The sequence below is a fragment of the Pseudonaja textilis genome, chromosome 7 (assembly GCF_049901715.1).
Source record: "Pseudonaja textilis isolate UNSWEBS1 chromosome 7, rPseTex1.2, whole genome shotgun sequence".
NCBI lineage: Eukaryota > Metazoa > Chordata > Lepidosauria > Squamata > Elapidae > Pseudonaja > Pseudonaja textilis.
Window position 1 is genome coordinate 35,070,371 of NC_141996.1, and position 19,762 is coordinate 35,090,132.

Here is a 19,762-nt window from a genome sequence, read left to right on the forward strand (position 1 = left end):
ACTAACACTTTGAAAAAATGCAAACACATATATTTTGAAAATTCTGTGAACTATTTGAACAAAAGAATGTGTGTATAATGTATGTATGATATATGCATATGTGTGTGAGAGTGTTACCATCACATTGCAGTTTCCCTTTCACAATAAGCTATCTTGGACAAGTCAAAAATGTGATTAAGAAATAGTAAGCAAAGGAAATTAGAGGCAGGAAAGGAGAAAAGGAAATTTCACCCAAGAAAAATGAGTATTTTGAAAAGGAAAGGAATGCTCTAAAGCTATAGAAGTATGGAAGTAAAAGGCATTCATGTTAAATGATACAAGTTATTCCCAAGTAAGATGTCAGTAAGGGTGCCCTAATAAGTAAGATGAGACCGCTTTGAGATCAGCTAGGTTGGATGTGTATTGCCACTCATGAGGCTATATAAATATTGCATTTAATTCAAATCTATTTAATAAAATAACTCTTTATGGATATATAATTTCCATCTTACATTTTAAAACTTTTCAGAAAGGGTTTCAGGAAATATATCAACCCCAAGGTTTACAAAACTTAAATTCTACCCCAGATGTAAATTTTTGTTTGTTTGTTTTCTTAAGGCAACAATATTTATCAGCTTGTATGGCTCGTATAACAACTAACTGGAAGTCTCACAAAGAACAATTTCGATCTAAGAGCTGATCTTTTAAATATTATTCAAACATGTAAAACTGTAAAAATAAAAAAAAAGGAGTCAAGTTCTCTGGGTTACCAAAATTAATATCAAGATATCGATCAGATTTATGCAGACTTTTTGCCTGCATCTCAGCAAGGCTTCCTTAGTGGAATAGTTCAGAAGTGGGCATTGTCCTGCAGTGATTATAGTATGTGAAAAAGATTGGCTGGTGACTGGAATGTTCTTGGGAGGTGTCAATTAATGGCTTTCTGGAAATGTTGTCTCTGTTAATACCCAGGAACCAATTAATAATTTCCAGTAACCCCTTAATTGACATTTCCCAGGAAACCCAATGACTAAATATGTACAGCAAGCCTGGGCCATAATTGTGAAAGTAATGGTTGATAAATGTATTATATTCATACATTTTTAAAGCATACATCTGTGGTCAGCCTTTTCTTCTTTATAATTTTCTCGAATTATACTCCACAATTGAAAATTATCACAGTAAGTTTCACTTTATAAGGAAATGATCTTGCAATTATCTGGTGCTTTCTTAATCATAGTTCTTGGGAAGGAAAAATAGCTTCATTGAGTTAAACTGTTCTTCCTGTGTTAGTGAATTGTGGGATCACAATGTTTCAGATTCATTTTTATAATTCTTTTTAGGACAATATTGCATGAGTAAATAATATTTTAATAGTTTTTCCAGATCTACATAGGGGCTGGAAAGATAAACAATAGGACTAAAATTGGTGAAACTCATAATCAATAGGCCAATTGATTAATACCAGTATTCAAATATTTGGAAATATATGAATGTTTTGGTGAATTACTTCTTTCTTTTCTGTTAGGAACAAGTATATATTATTACTTTTTGAATATTCAGATGAAAAAAGGATTGTTTGAGACCTGAGACCTGATCAACGTTTATGCAACCAAGTTAATTTTAGGTAATAAGTTAACATGTAACATGTTAACATGTATCCATTTCATGTATTCATAACTATGTTTATACTTATACCTGTTATCTTATAATCTATTGAGAAAAATAAATAAATAAAACATTTCAAAAAGTAGCATGCACATATCTGTATGCACGTATGTGCACTGGTTCCAGTTATAGAACATTTGATATAATTCTGCATGATTTGAGTTACAGGGACACAAGCATAAGACTTTGAATGTTTGAAGTTTAACAATTGTAAAGTAACTGTTTGGTTAGTAGGGTAGGGTCAATTTCATAAATTAAGAAAATGAAATAATGCTGAGAACCATTTTTGGTGTAGCCTGTGTTTGTATGACTTTGTCGTACCACAAATATTAATGCTAACCCAATCTCAGGGTACATCATTTTAATTCTAAAATTATTTCTCAGCAACACCTAATCTTTCATCCAAACCAAGCCACCAAATTGCAAAACACAATTTCAGACCTGGTTAATCCAGTCCAATCCTCCTTTTTCCTTTGCATATTGTACTGCTTTATATTTAACTCATGGCTTTTTTCTCTTGCCATACGAAACTTATCTCTGCCATTGTTTAATGGTACAAAAATTGTCAAAACCAGTATTGTCCAAAACAAAAACATCCTTCTGAGCACAGCATTCATCATTATCCCATAAATTATCCCCAACAATTGTAGTCTTTCCCATCTTAGCATGTTTTTTTTTAAATTTAAATCCATATTAACATAATTATTTAAAATAACATACAGTTATTTGTGATAGTGTTAGCCAGATAGTTTACTTTTTTCCTCTATCTTAAAACCAGTTTTCTTCATCAGTTTTGTTTGACTCTTTATTTTCATATTTTCATATCTTCACCTTCTGGTTTCTATTCAGAACTTAAAAACTGATTACTTTTTTCCCCAAGTTTTTTCTGGCAGTCAAACTAAAGAGTCACTGCTTTCAACCTTAAAGTAATGGTTTCATTTTTCAGATCTTTTAAACATTCGTTAAAAGAATAGGAGAGAAGAGGTGTAGTCAGTTAGTTGCATGCAAGATTTGAACACTTGGGAATCAATTTTGAAAGTTCTATTTTCCTAATGCATAGGATGTATCTATTGTTTTAAATAATTTTTAAGCAGTAAGATTCACCATAATACCTGCAGTTATTTGAGTGCATGATGCAATTTTAAATAATTGGACGAGTATAATAAAAACAAATTTCTTCATAATTACAATCAAATGAATTGAAGAAAGTTATTGTGCTGCACAGTTGGTGTTACAATGAATTGCTAGAGAAATTCTATAATTATGCATTCTAATTGAAATTCTATTTTGAAGAAACAAACATTCAACTATGCTAACATTATTGTGCAGTGTGTGCATGCACATATCCACACATGGAAACTGGGCCATGTAGTTTTTAAATATTATATGTGCCTGTAAACAGTCCTGGTGTTTTTTTTAGCTCCAAGCAAAGACTACCTAGAGCCTGCCTCAGGATAGCTTCTGTGCTTTCCAAATATGAATTACATGCTTTAATTTTGAGTATATTCATATTTATTTATTTATGTTATTGTTTTGCATAGAAAACTTTGATTTTTTCTGTGTTAGCATTTTTCTTATAAGTGAAAATTAATGGCTACAATAATGAAAGAAATGAAAAACTTTCACTTCCTCTGACATTTGAAAAATTGGGATGGTAAAAATTTCTGTTTTCAGTGATTATCTTTTTTTATAACTATTTTAATAACTTGTTCAGTAACTGTCAATTTTTGAAATTGTTTTATGTAAAAATAAATAAGGAATTTACTTATACAGGAATAAACTCTAAAACTATGCTTTTATTCATTTAGATTTTTATCTTGTCCCATTTTAGTTCAAAAGAAGCTGCAAATCTATTATAATGTAAAAATCCAAGCAAGGCTTACAGTTCTAACAAATCAAAGTTATATATATGCACACAGCTTAATTATAGTATCTACTTAAAAATAATTAAGTTTACATGAGATCCAATTTAACATCTGCATAGTTATTGATTGATTGAACTTCCCATTTTAGATGATAGAAAAGCTAAATTTAATATAATATGGAAGAATAGTGATCACAGTCCTTACATTTTGAGTGTTGGTTAATAATAAGGAATAATAATGATGAATAATCATTGATAAGCTTCACATAGCTACCTTCAATGCTGTGAAGTATCAAAAGAAGAAACATATCTATACATTTTATCTAATGTAAATAATTTTTTCATTTGCATGTTAGTATTAGCTATTCAAGGACAAAACAGAGCACCACATGTTCTGTTTTTCTGTCCCACCTCAAACCAATAGCAGCATTGCAAGAGAAAACTCAGGAATGTTCAGTTTTTTCCCCCTCAGTTATGTTGCTTACCCTTCATTGTTTTTAAAGAATATTACACTCTTTATCATTTTTACTTTGTGTCTAACTGAATAAGAGATTATATGAGTGTAGTTGTAGAATTCACTTTTTTCATGAAATATATAGTACAGAGTATATTTTTTAAATGATAGTTACAGTTAAAATAGTTTCTTAAAACTGTACATTCCCTTTGTCTTGATTTTAATCATAAACAGCCTAATGATTCTGCAACCTTAACATTGTTTATTTTTGTTAATCCCGGTTTAAACAAACAATGTTTTCAAAGTTCAGATGGCACAAATAACTGTTATTATGTTCAAGATTGTGATGATTCCAATTTCTGATTAATGAAATTAGTGGATACAGAGAATCAAAATGTTCTCTATTTCTTGGGTAGTGATGAGCATTTCTCAGTACTGTAAAAGGCCACTGTTTGCATTGTGCTTTGGAACCAAATGCCATACATAGTGAAACCAAGTTTTCAGTTATATGCTGTTCTTATTTCAAGTTCTCAAATGATACGTGCTTATAAATAGGACATCAGTATTGAGGCTGTGGCTTCTCTTAAACAGTGGCTTTTCTTAAATAGTGATCACAGTTGAGTTTGCGGTGGATGTGCTGGAAGCAGAATTTTTAGAAAAGGACACTGTTAATAATAGACAGTTGGTATGTCTGTTGGTATGGTGGAATAGGCTGTAAATACCCTAATGTTCTATTCTGTGGGTAAACCTATTTTTTTCCCTTAGGGGAAAGGAAATTGGGTAATTTTCACTCTTGCAATTTGCATCCTGTTCCAATGTCTGTTTATTCCAAATAAGTCCCATTGGCCTGGCAAGCTTTACTGCCAAATAATCAGATAGGTATGTAGATTTGCAGGGTTTGCATCTATAAACTGCTACACAATTTGAAAGTCAGTCAGGAGTCTCTGTTTATGGTTTTTTGGTTATTTACTTGCCATAGGATAATTGAATAACATTATAAGATCCTTTGAATTATACTTCAGGTGATACAACAAAAATAGAATTAAGTAATTCAGGATAAGCATCACATAGTGTTAGATCATTACTGTATGAATTGTGTTTTATTAAAGTGTTAATGTAATATTAATTGCAAAAGACATCCCCTGCATTTTCAGATTTCATTTTTATTACTGTCATTTCATCTCACATAAATAAGACCTGCCACAAATATTGTACTGGAGAACTTTTTTCCAACAGGTCTTTATGTGCTCTGTTTCTGTCTGCAGTTGCTAATGGTCAACAGTATTGGTTGAAAGTATATTTTGGAATATATTTGTATCCCAAGAATAAAGTTGAAAAATAAGTTGACAAAGCATTTCAGAATTTTCTGTGAGGAGGCAAAATCATACATTTTTCATGAACTCATAATATTAACAAAATAGTTTGATATTTCAGATGTCTGGGCATATGGGAAGGTCCTGGAAATGATGGATTTTTGCATTATCCTGACTCCTTTATATCCCCTCCTTTCACTCTCTGTGATTGTCAGTCAGTATTCTCTGACAACTTAATGTCATTTGATTATTCATGGTGGTGGTAAAGGAATTACATGTTTCACATTGAAAGTATAAAGTCACTCTGATTTACATCAGTGGATTGCCAGTATGCATAATTTAATTAGTATTTCTTTTACTGGGAAAGAAAAGAACATTTAAAGAAAGAATTGATTCATTTCCCAACATATGCAAAGCTTGGTGTACTTTCCATTTACCATTTTGTATTACCACTAGATACATAAAAAAACCACAAACAAAAATACAGATAGTTGTATTTATAATTGTGCTTGAGACTAGACCTCAGCTTAATGTAAAACATGTAGATGTAGATATATAAGCATTAAGTGAGAGGAAAGAAATTTAATTTTTAAGATTTCTAAAATGAACGATCTTACCTAAGAAATTTTAATTATTTGAAATAGACATTTTTTTAGCAGTTTTGGGGTGCTTTGAAGTGAGAGATCTTAGTTTTCAAATCTTATAAATATTCAATCTTTAATGTTCCATGCAGATGTCAAATGTGCTTTTTAAAATGTTTAAAATATTTGTACAAAATATTTGAAAGATATGCGTGAGTGTTCATCATTGCTTCAACTGTTTCCATTGTGTCCCTCTGTGTGTGTGCGCGCATGTGTGTATTGGGGTGGCAGGCTTCACTTCATTTCACCTTGTTGAAATGACTGCAGAGACCCATGCACAAACAGATCCCCGAAAACTGTTCCTCCAGTCATTGTAAACAACAAATTTAAACAACAAAAAGTCTTCATTTTGAGGTAAAAAAAATAGAGTATAAATCTTAGAAGAGACTTCACATAATGAAGATACATAACTAAGAACAGCACCTGAAGCAGGAGCAGCCTGGGAAAAAAACAGGGTCCTTTATTAATTCAAAAATTGGTGCTTATTAAATGTTTCTGTATTAGAAAGAAATTGTATGTTTACTAAAAGTGAACTGTTTACCATTATTCTTTTATGATTCTTTGTATCACATTAAATAACTCTTTATCCTTTCTATAACATGCCATTTCTTATTGTTCTTAATTCATATAAATTGATTGTAAAACTTTTTTTTTATATAAAAGGCACTTAAAGTTAAAGTTAACCCTTCATTGCCTCAAACTTTGCTTCTAATTGAACAGTTTAAGTGGACAGATTCTTAATACAATGATGAACTGTATTGTGACACTATGTCCATTTCTATCAATCATTTCTTCCTACATTGCTTTGAAGAATCTGTTGAGGTTATCAGGAGAAACTAATTTAATTGTACAATTAACATTGTTGTACCTCAATTTTATAGGAAGTGATGGGAACAGCAACCTTAATTTTCTTGATACAAATATAAGCTCTATCTTCTAGACCTCCAACAGAAAAAAAAATCATACAAATAAACTTATTGTTTAAAAATTATTAAAGGATAAGATATTTGCAATTATATGCTGCTATTTTATATTTTATATATATATATCTTATTCCTTTTCTAATTCAAAAAATAATAATTTATTCTAACATACAGTTTATTTTTTAAAAATTCCTGATTCATCCACTTATTATATCTTTTGTCTTTTTTAAAAATAAACCACAGTAACATTTTCCCCCTTTGATTTTGAGAAAACACGTTTTAGATATTTTATTTAAAAGTTTGTAATAGTAATCTGAATTATTTAGAGTTGGTGTTCTAAATCACATAAATAAATAAGGTATATTTCAGTAAAGGATTTCTTAAAAAGCTGTAATAAATCATACTAAAGGACTACCAAATTGACTAGCAAAATTTTGACAATCACTATATGATAACATTTCTTCATGCTATCATCTAGGAGTCATGCAGATTTTTGTAAACCTCAATAGTAGAAATAGTTATCAAGTACCATAAGTCTACAGTGCACATCTGATGTTACATGCAGGATATTATGCAGATAGAATGTATTTTGGATTTTCTTGGATATATTGAACAGACTTTGCTTTAGTGAAAGAAGACTTACAATGTTGGGGAGAAAAAAATACATCGTAGTGCTTAATATTTGTAACATGTGGATAAGATAATGAATGGTTTATTATATTGTATTTTATTTTCTGTGTGAATTAAATGATATTTATTTAATATGTATTAATAAATAAGTATGTCTATCTTCAGGAAAAATCAATACTTTTTATTGATTTTAGTAGTTTATATTTACATTAATCAAAATATAATAAAAACTTTTCCCTTGTACAGAAATAATTTTGTTTTATTCACTAGCATAGTTGGATTCTGATAGTTCAGTTGCTGTAATATGAACAGTTATAGTCCCGAAGCACAACAAAGAAACTTATAAATCGCCAGAAGCATTCTAAATCTTTACATGCTAAATTGCTACATTTTCATACAGGTCCCAATAATTCTTAATAATTTTGCCAATATGAAAACTATCATAATGATGTTTTGTAGAATCATAAGAATCTTTCAGAGGCTTTTAGATCAATATATTTATTATGAAATATAGCACAAGCTTAAGTGCTTTGTGTGGAGGGTGCATTGACAAAAGGCAGATTTTACTGGATTTGTTTTCAACATTAATTTCAGAGCTTCAAAATGTATTTAATTCCTTTTGCAACTCACATTTTCAAATAGCATATCTGGTCTTGGTGTCTGGGAGATGAAAAGATTGTTAAAAGCTTGAGGTTATCTCAAAATGGAAATATGTGTTTAAAAACTTTGTTTGAAGTTATGCTTTTTCCTTAAAAATATACCACGGCAGCAAGTAAAAATATCGGCAGAGGAAGTAGAATATATCATAATGGAGTCATTATTAATTGTTATGCATGCTGAATTAAATTTTTGAAGTGTGAAACTTTTTTAAAAAGCAGAATTTTGTTGCATCACTCACTGACATTTACTAGTACTTATTGAACCAACTTTTTGGGGGACTGGGTATAGAAATTGCAGCTGGAGTGTGAGAAGCTGGTACATTTCTTTTTTTAATCTTATGGAAATTAATTGAAGGTACATCTGTTGCTCTGCTTTTTCTGCACTTGGAATAATTTAATTCAAAACCAACCAATCAAGCCTTTTTAAAAACAACAACAGAGAACTATAACTGAACACAGATTAAATTCATTACTCTTTATTTTGTCTTCTTTTCACAGTTAATCTGCTAGATTCAAAAGCAATTCAAGGAGAGCTGGGGTGGATCTCCTATCCATCACATGGGGTGAGTGTAAAACGGGAAACAGCGCTGTGCTATTTAACCTTTTCTTCATTTGTGGAAAACAACAAAACACAAGTATGATTTAGTGTGGCATTAGTGTTCTTTATTCTTTTAAAACAGAGTTTATATTTTGGGACTCATGTTTCCAGTCACACATCCCTGAATATGTTCTGTATTTCATATATTACCCAAACAGCACCCAGCACTTCTTTTCAGAAGTATTGAAGTGATTATAAATATTTATGCTAAGGATTGCTAAGAAGAATTTGTTTTACTTACTCAGCTTTTTCTAACCTTATTCCTCCAAATTTGTGGTGCTTTAACTTCCATGTTCCTTATTAGAAAATTAGGATTGATTGTACTAAAGATTGATTTGATATTGATTATGGTTTGGATTGAATGATTGAAGATGGTTGACTCTTTCCTGAACATTTTCCATGTTAAAACATAAGGGATAAACAAGGAGAAGATTCTTTAATAATTGTGCTTCTTCCGTAAAACTGAGACTGTTGATTTTAAAACAAATTGACAAAAACAACTACAGCTCTATACCAATTTTTTTCTATTTTTTTTCCATACCAATTTTTTTCTATTTTTTCCTTGTTCTAGAAAATAACCATAATATGAAAATCTTTGCTAAACCTGTACTTAAATAGAATTTGTAAAACAGGTTACCAATTCAAAATAATGTGAACCAAACATTGGCTGTTGTATTTTCATTAGCTGCATGTAAACAGTTATAAGCACGAAGAGCAATGAGAAGCATGCATTGTAATCTCATTCTCACTAGACTCAGTTAAAAAGCTCGGTATGATTTGAAAGCTTCCATTATATTATAATTAGACTATACCAGGCACCCCATGCCTTGCTTTGATTATCATTTCACAGATACTTCCTCACCAGAGAAACCGAATGATTACAGGCAGGGAAAAGTAGTAGGAGTGGGAACAACTTCTGATTTCCTGCCGGCTTTCCTATTGAATTTCCTTATGAGAAGCTGACAGGGAGCATGAAGAATTTTCCTTCCTTTCTCCCTCCCCCCCTCCTTCCCTTTCCCTGCCTTTCATTGGGGGAAGAGTAATGGATTGTGGAATGTTATGAAACTTTGAAGAGGATGATCACATGACAGACCACTTCAGCAGCGCAACAATGCAGCAGCAGCCTGGCAGAACTAGAGCAGCCACAACTTTCCAAATTTTTATTTCTCAGGAGTTATGGGTTCCAGATTTTGGCTCATTATACAAATTAACCTATTTTAGTTTGCAATTTAAAACTTAGAATTGTATACAGACACACACACACACAAACACACACACACACACACACACACCTATTTATTTATACATTCATTCAACTAAGCCATGTATGTTTATATTTTCTATTTCATACTTTACAGGAAAAGTTGGGTTTATTACAGTATATGTAGACAGGGTTAAGATCAAGTGCATTCTTCGATTTCTATGTGTATAGATATTGAACTTTGAAGAAGGTCACTGGTTCTGCTAAATTTAAGATAGGTGCATATAATAATATCAACTAAGAAACTGACTAGGTTTTGATACCTCTATATCCTTAAGGGTCTGAGTTTTGACAAATGTACATAATGATATAAATTTTATGAAAATGCCAATTATTATACGGAGCTGGTAAAATAAAATACAACATATACATGAATGTAACAATAAAAGGCAAGTAATATAGTAATACATTATATAGTAATGTTTAATTTTTAATGTAACATTGGAATAGTAAAATTTAATTTAATTCGTTAGCTCTGTCTACGATGAAATAGCTTTTCCTCTTATTTCAGCTTTGAGTGCTGAGAATCAAAAACTGGAGAGTAGTGGCAAAGTGGCTGCTAAAGCATTATTAATCTAAATTCAAACAACTTCAGCTGTAGCTAAAGCAGAACTGGAGCTAAAGTAGAAGATTTGATAATTAATCTGCCTCTTGACTCGTTAATACAATTTAAAAACGACTGAATAAATTATTTTCTGGGAAATTTAGTGGACAGAGTTAACCAGTTAAGTGCACAGAGGTATGTAATTTTTTTTTAAAAAAACAATATTTTGGTTTTTCAGTACCAAACTAGACATTGGTTTTTAAGAATGTATGTAGCTATTTACTTTAATGATCTGATGGTAGTTTTACTGGAATTGAATTGTGATACTAACTAGAAAAAAAGAGTAATGTTTTGCTTTATAACAGCTTATCTTGGGTTATTTGAACAAAAGGTTTGCTTTTGAGAACTTCCTGTTTTCTATTTTACAAATATTCATTATGCTATTTTATTTAAATGATATTGTATTACTGGTTTCTTCATGCTATATTGACTAGCATAAAAAATTAATATAGCAAAAAATCTGAAATTATATTGTCTTCCAATACATAGGTAAGAATGTCTTCTTTAAGAAAAATGTTCAATATACACAGTATCACTGTGTAGTGAAATATGGATGCAGACCTATCATCTATATGAATCTGAAAAGAAATCTCACAGGATGTAATACATTGAAGACAGGAAATGTAGATTAAGTAAAATAATGGTATATCAGGAAAACAGCCATAGAATTTCATGATGTGATTTATTTTATTTTAAAGCTCAATGATTGAATGTTTTTTTGTTTTTCTAGACTTGTAGTCTTAAGTAACCAAACAAAGTTCTGCAAAATAATTGAAAAGAGGAAATACAATATTTTTATAATCTTCTCTAAGTATATATTACTTAAAACTCCAGTGAACCTACAACTTTCTGAAATCTAGCTACAATATGAATCTCAACTTCACAAGAAAACAGTATAATAAGGTTGTCACATCATATTGAAACATTACTAATAGTGCATAGGTAATTTACAAGCTCGTTAATAGAGCTGTGCTTGAAGCAGTGACTCAGAAATGAAGCTTATAGCATGATATCAGTCAAATTTTGGAACACAACAGTATAGTCTCATTATAGCCCAACAGTTCTTGTATGCCAATGTGAGCAATTTTTTCCTCATCCCTCTTTTCTTTAGATGGCATCAAATGATGATCTTCAGACTCATGAAATTGATATATGAAGTGTTAATTTAGGAAGAGGAAAAAGAACAGGTTTTGTTTAGTTGCTTGGGAATATTTCACATATTTTTCATTATTGTGTTCTGATTGTCATTTATGGAAAATTTTGGGATGTTTATTTCAGAACAGACTCTCCTTTTATGCACTAATTTGTACTTGATAAGTCTGAATTGACAGTGTGTTTTAATCCTGGATTCAATATTATTATTCTACAATAATGTAATAGTTTAATTTCTCCCCTTTCCTCTTGGGGGAAAAAGAAGAAAAATAAAGCTACCCCGTACATGTATAACACTTGCACTTGTGATACTGTAATGATTTGGGGGGAAAGGAAGCAAGAAAGCAAGAAAGCAGAGCAACAGAACTATTAAAAATGGCAAAATTTGCACTAGAAACATGTATTTCTACATGATTTCAGAGTCCACAGAGATAATATTCTAAACCACCACCTGCATTTATGCCATTTTCATTCTGTCAATCAATCAAATCTATGAAAGGGTCTGAGAAATGAAAGCCTCTTAGTCTTTGCTGAACATATTATTGATATGCTGATTAAGCATAACAGAACTGATTATTAACTGCAATTCACATAAATTACAGCACTACAGATGTAGAATGGGGGAAATTCAAGTCTTGTCAGTCAATAAAATGAATCTGAGTACATTTGCTCAGGGGAAGGGGAAGAAAGAGTCATAACCATATTTTATTTATTAAAGTAAGAAACTGTCCTGTTCAGTTTAGTGTTCCTGCACTTAGATTGTATACTAATAACTTTCAAAACATTTTATATTCATTTTCAGTGAAAGCATTACTGTACTCTATTATATATGTAGTCCATATAACATAAGAGTAGAGTCTACAAGTCAAGTTTGGCTCCTAGCACTGGGAGAGAATGATTGGCCAAGGATCACCTGTTTGACTTCAAGCCTAAGCAGGATTAGAATTCATAAGTCTCCCAGTTTTTAGCCTGATGCCTTAACTACTGAAGCAATCTGTGTCTCATATTTTGGATTATATATATGTAAATATTGGACATCTTAATTTTTTATTTTAAATTCCATTCAAGAACTCCTGTACATGAGTTTTGAATTTCCCTTCCCTTATGCTAACAATATCAGTGTAGAAAAAAGCATGTCTAACATTCTCTGTTGTGTTATTTAATAATAGGAAAAAGTCCTTCAGAATATTTTTAATAAAATTAAAATACTAGAATACAAAAGTATAATTGCATGCAAATGTATAACAAACCAATTTATTTTACATTAAATTTTACAAAAAGAAGCAAATTTACATTCAGGAAAAATGGAAGACATATAGTACAAGAGAAAAAGAAAATGAACTGGGTAGTATAATGTGTCGTCCACATATGTCCCCTTATTTGATAATATAATTAGGTTTCAGATCAACCGTTTATTTTCTAGAAGCATTAATAATGCAAGATTCAGATTTACTAACTAGAACCGAGTATGATTCATCTAAATATTTAATTTTTGACAATAGTGTCAGATATTCCTACAAAGTTATAAGGAGGGCATTGCTATTAAATCAGTATACCTAATGCATTAAATTTGTTTAAAAATTTGGTAATATAACTATTATAAATGTTAAACTTATCTAAATAATATTTTTCTATTTATTTACTTATTTTTTTTAAATTAAACTTACATGGCCATCCTTCTCGCTAAATATGATTTTAGTTAGAGTATAACCAACAATTAAAACAATGTCAAAATATTAAAACACTTTAAAATAAATAAAAACAAGATTGTGGGATAATGTCCATCTAAATACAATATAACTATCGTGCAGGTTCCTCTTAATATCCCAAAATTGCTTGAAGAGCCAAATTTTCTGATCTTCCAACAGGCTATCAGGGATGGAGCAAACTTCACATCAGGAGGAATGATATTCTAGAAAGTACACAGTCTGGGTCCTCTCAGATGTAACTCTTCAGACATGCAACCTGTCTTGGATATTATACACATCTTGCTTTTCTGCTTTCTTCTGTACTCCTGCCTATCCCAGTTTCAATATTAGTTTTTTTAAAATTCTTTGACAAGAATCCATATGTTGTGCTAATTATGATATAGTATGGGATGGGAGGGGAGGGGATAGAGCCAGTTTTGTGTAGTGGTTAAAGCATGGGGATAGAAACTAAAGGACTATGAGTTCTAGCCCCACCTTAGATATAAAGCCCTCTGGGATACTTTGGATGAGTCCTTAGCTGTAGGAAGCTTTCAGAATCTTGCCAAGAAGACAGCAGGATCACCAGAAATCAGCATTGATTCAAAAGAAATATATTAAGTTAACCATTTACAGTAAGTCCCAAAGGTGCTTTTTTCGAAAGGCAACTGTACTTTGTTTTTCCTTGAAGACATTTCACTTCTCATCCAAGAAGCTTCTCAGAACTGAAGATTCTTTAATGAGGAGAGAAACATCTTCAATGAAAAGCAAAAAAAATACAATTACCTTTTGAAAAAGCACATTTGGAATAATGATGGATGACTGTGAATCTCCATAGACATTTATAGTTATATTTTCTTTTGTGTATTTATTTATTTGATTCTTTATAATTCTCACAAGGCTGTTACATTAAGTATTGCATACTTTATTTTGCATTATGCACAATAATCAAAATGCAAAAGGAAATAACTTTGAAGTAAATAAATATTGTAACATATCATATTTAGATATATCAGTTCGGCAGTGAAGCAAGTAAGCTTTCATAGCTCTGAAATCATTTATTGAAGATCATACTATCTTCATAATACTAGGTTGCCAACAAAGGATGCACAGTAATAAAATACACTTTTCAGTCAACCTAAATTATGTAAGAAAATAAAATTTACTAAAAATAAGAAAATGTAGAAAAGAAAACTCTGCTAGACAGAAATAATTTGCATTTATATTTAATTTTATTCAGAAAGGATAATTATTCCATGATGAAACAAATTAATATGTGTAAGACTTGGCAACTGAAAAGCAGCATTGATTCTATAAGATTTTGTCAATAATTATCATATGAAATCTTGAAAACAAATGTATAATTGTATAGCCAGTGTAATTTAGTTGTGTTGATGTTTCAAACAAGTGACTACAATTTCCTGAAAAGCTACTTTTCAATGCCTTTTTGGATTCTCCAGTAATGAGTTTTAATTCTTAATATTAGCTCATGAAGTAACTGGAGAAAAAAATGATGAAACTGATGATTAATAACTCCATTATATTAGACAAATATAATTTCTAGTACCTCACTACCTCTTTTTTTCTCCTCAGAGGACTTTATGAGGACTTTTATAAATTAAATTTAATCCACTTTATATTAATACTAATCCAACAAAGCATTTATTTATATTTTTCATATATATTACATTCAATATAGAGTTTAAATTATTGAAGAGAATAATGAATGGTGAATCAGAAAAGCAAATTCTACACCTAGGATTCAAAGCAGGTTGAAGACCTGTAGAAATAGAAGAAGTGCTGTCTCCATAAATAGTTAACATTTGTATTTAGAGGATGAAATGAATGTCTTGTCTGTAGAGTGCCACACTTCGCTCAGCTGGAGAAGAGTTTAATTATTTACTACATGAAAATGAATTCTACAGGATTTTATACAAATACACAAACACAATATTTTCTGAGGATATCTATTTGATCCTTACAATAGGATTGAGGTGTTCATTCTTTATGACTTTTAAATTGATAATAACTAAAATCATCAAAATAGCAAAAACTGTTTCAATCAAAACTCTTTTTTACTCTACTAATTCTTGCCTGCTTTTTATATTTTCAAAAGTTTCCTCTTCACTTTATGGCAAATCTCTCAGGGTTTTTTTTTACAGTTTTGTTGTTTAAAATAATTAAAGCCACCATCAGCTTAAGAAAAGAGTTAAGAGCCTAGCAACTATGCTGCCACTGCACATTTGAGTAGAAGGGGGTTAGTAGTGAAAGACTTTCTTATTTAATTACATATATAATCAATCATTCTGCTGTTTGCAGAATAACTTGTTGCAGATGGGGTGTCATTTTTCTGTGGTTTCCAGAAATGTACATTTCAGCTCCCATTCTGAGGCCTAAATAAAGATTTTATTTAGAAGTTATACTGCGTATGTTCCAGCTTCCCATTTTCCCTTTTAACTTCAATGGTTAGAAACAGTATCATTTCCCTTGTGGGCAGGCATTTTATTTCTGTCAGACTCTCAGCATAAATGCAGACCATTTGTGGAAAGTTATCAGAGATGAGATCATGGTGGAGATTCCCTTCCCCCACCTTCAAAGTCTCCAAAGAAAAGCCTTCCCATCATTTCTGAATTTCCCACTGTTCTTCAGAATTGATTAGCATAAGATAACCATGGAATAAAATGCTGATGCTCATTTGGAAATAATGGTTGCATTATGTCTTATATGCAGAGTTCTTCCACTACATTACATCATATTTATGAGCCTGGAGACCTTGGAGAAAATTAAGTTTTGTAAATCACACAAGGAACAAATACTTTAACTGTACATTGCCACCTAAATCCTTCATAAAAGTTCCACTTCTATCACTTTAATATTTAAAGTAAATATAATTATCAAAATACTTTTCAAATAAATAAAATACTTTTCAAATAAATATATATTAATATGAAATATGCTTTATTCTGTAATGAGTATGCTGAAAGAAGCTTTTATTGTACATATCATAAGGTTTATAAAAGACTGCCATTCTTTAGAGAAAGAGTCATTGGAAATAAGATTGGTGAAACCCTGTTGGACCTTGAATAAGGTTTTTCTTATAAAGTATTCTTTTGGTCCATTTCTCCTAAACAAGTTCACTGAGGATTTGTTGAAACTACCCAATTATTTATCTTGTGGAGGAAAGTGTTTTCATTAAGTAGCTTTTTCAAAATAAGAGAATAATTTTGACCCATCAAGATCCCTAAAATGCTTCTACCTTTTAGGGTGCCCTGCTTTGTTCAAGGAATGTGGTACATGAGAAATTATAACTGGAATTATTTGTAAACTTCTTACATTTTTCAACCACTTTTTTAAAAAAAATTCTACATAAAATCTGTTATGTAAAAAAAAAAAGCAGAGAGAGAAACAGAGAAATAACTTCTTAGCAGTACGAGTTACTGACATAGACACATTCCACCAAATAAAATTAAAATTATAATTCTTTCATAGCTCACTAAATAATCCTGAAATTGTATTGTATCTGCCATTCAGGAGATTGCGCAGGGTAGCATGTTATGCACTTGATTTCCTGCAAGCTGTTACTACTCTTCACTAAAACAGAAATTGAGAAAACTTGCATGATCTTTATTTATAGGACAATATGGTAGATACCAACCAATCTGAACAAAAAAGGGATAGTTTTAGCCATTTTAGGAAGCTAAGACTTTTCCAATAAGGAGTAGACACCAATATTGAAAAGATTAAAAGACTAACTCAACAGAAGTGGAGGTGGGAGAAATATGAAGAATGAACTAAGGGCAAATTGTAGTTTATTCTAACTCAATTATAAAAATTATTAAAAGCTATTAAAAATTACAGAAATACAAAAATACAATTCAGGGAAAGGCTGGATAGATCACTGATGACAAGCTAAGCATGAACTAGGCAAGTGAGAATAAAGATACGGAGCTCATGCTGAATTACAAAAAACATTGTATCAAAGAATATGAAATGCTTATTACTTTCTGTTCTGCCAGTATAGTTTCAGATGCCACATTTCCAGAAAGATATCGGTTAGAATAGATTCAGAGGAGGATGATACAGTTCATACATGGATTGGAAAGAGGTTGATTTGAAACTTGAGATGTTTATTTTATTTATCCAATTTGTACCACCACCACCCCATTGCCACAATCCCAACTACTCTGGGTGACTCACAAGTAAAACAAGGGAAATAAAATATTCAGTTTGGAAAGAAAAAGAAAAGCAAACATGTACATAAAAGAATGATAGAGGGAAGAAGGTCAAGAACAACTTTACACTGCCACAGACCTTATACTGGAAATAATGGGCACAAGTTGCAATTATCTAGCTTTCATTTAAATATTAAAAAAAAACTTCCTGACAGTAAAATCTGGACAACAGTGAAAAACTTACAGAAGTGAGTGATTTAAGAGATTGGAGAAGCATTTCTTGAGAGTATTTTGACTGGTTTTCCTGTATGTTAGAGAGAGTTGAATTACAACTGTTGTCTGGACCCTTCCAATTCTAGTTCTATGATTCTGTGAACCATAAAAGAATGCTATTACATTAAAATTTAACATGAAGCATATTTAATACAAAAGGTAAATCATATTTGGATGGTTTTCAATGGTAAATTTAGAAATGGTATTCTTGCAGTACAATTTTAAAACCAGTTAAGTGGGGGGGTGTAGGCTGGGGAACCCCATAAATGCTGGCATAGTGTTTAGTTCTGTATATTTCACATGTCTATATGCTTTCATAGGACAGGAGTAATTATTCAGTCTCTTGATATGCATGCTTATGATGCTAAAGGCTACTGCAATATACAGATGAATTGAACCATAAATCTCAACTACTATTGCCCCCTCCCAATATTTCCAAATGTTTTTTTATACATTTTTAATTTTATTTTACAAACATTCCATCTTTTCTTTATACAGTGTGTCGGCTGGGTACAAATGTCTTGTGCATTGTATTGTGGTTAATTCAATTTCCTTACTTTACAACAACAATTACATTACATTTTTATTTTGAACCAGTATACATAATATATCTTATTATCTATATTTGTATATTCATACATGTTCTATATATCTATCTTCTATGTTCCTATATTTTGTTTCTAATTTCCATTTTTCTTTTCCAACCATTGATAAAATAATTACCATATCATATAATATTCAGTTTGTTCTTTTCCTTTAATTGCCAGTGTTAACCTATTCATTTCTGCACATTCTATTTTTTTTCCTAATCACATTCTCTTTTATTGGAATTTTTTCACCTTTGCATTTTGAGCATATACTATTCTAGTTGCAGTTAATACATGAATAATTAAATAAATATGTCTTTTCTTTACTATAACTTTCAGGTATCATCCCTAACAAAAATATGTCAGGTTTTAGATCTGTATGTTGTTTTATCATCTTTTCCAACCATGTGTGTATTTTTGTTCATATCTCCTAGCTTCACTACATGTCTACCACATGGTGGAAATATTCAAAATGTTGATGATGCCATATGGGGCTGGAACATTAAGCAACTCTGAAAATTGTAACTGTGCTGATGAGATATCACTTGAAGTATTTTCAATCTTAACAGTATGACTCTCCATTACTAACCTTTGTGGGAAGTTTGGTTTAAAACTTCCAATTCTCAGAAGAGCCCAATGACTTTTATATTTGTTGTAATGAAAATTCAACAATGTGTTTGCACACTAGTTACCCATGAAATGGTTTAAGTATGGCTTTCTCACATAAGGCCAAATTGATAGAATCCAAATTTTAAGGATCAAACTGTTTCTAGATGACTTCTGTTTTAATAAGTATGCAATTAGTAACAAATGTTTTCTACAAATGTCTTCACCTATGTTAGCAAGGCAAGATAATGAGCTAAGACTTATGTAAATGGAAGAATTCACAAGGGAAAAGCAATAGGGAATTTTTGCCAGATAAAAATTCTTTTGAATAAGGTAAACGTTATATTGATTTGCTGTAAGATTAAATATTTTGTTTTTGCATTGAGGAAATTATCAAAACTTTTAGAAATGCTGCTAAGAGCTGTGGTGTGGAGATGGTTTTTAAAGTAATTTGTCTTCCCCCATATTTCAGTAAAATAGCTTTGTGGACTATAAGAAATATAAGATGAAGCCCAGCTTAATGCTATTTGGGGAGAATAAAATGGTTAATTTTAATTCTTACCTGCCTTTATCACAATAATACTGTTTTATCATAGCTCTGTTTTGGGGGGCAGACTCAACCAGAGAAGCAGTGCATTATGTCAGTCTCCAATTTAATTACCAAAAGTAGTATTCTACAGAACATTGAAATGT

The 19,762-nt window shown here is 30.9% G+C and overlaps 1 protein-coding gene across 2 annotated transcripts in view; it reads left to right on the forward strand.

Annotated features, from left to right (window-relative positions):
* EPHA3 (EPH receptor A3) overlaps nt 1-19,762 on the forward strand; it is a 218,075-nt gene that overhangs the window by 13,204 nt on the left and 185,109 nt on the right. The window contains exon 2 of one of the 2 annotated variants that reach the window (XM_026700759.2): nt 8,630-8,694. The exons of the other annotated variant lie outside the window; for it this stretch is intronic. Coding sequence (XP_026556544.1) covers nt 8,630-8,694 — 65 coding nt within the window. The remainder of the gene's footprint in view (nt 1-8,629; nt 8,695-19,762) is intronic. 2 annotated transcript variants of the gene reach the window in all.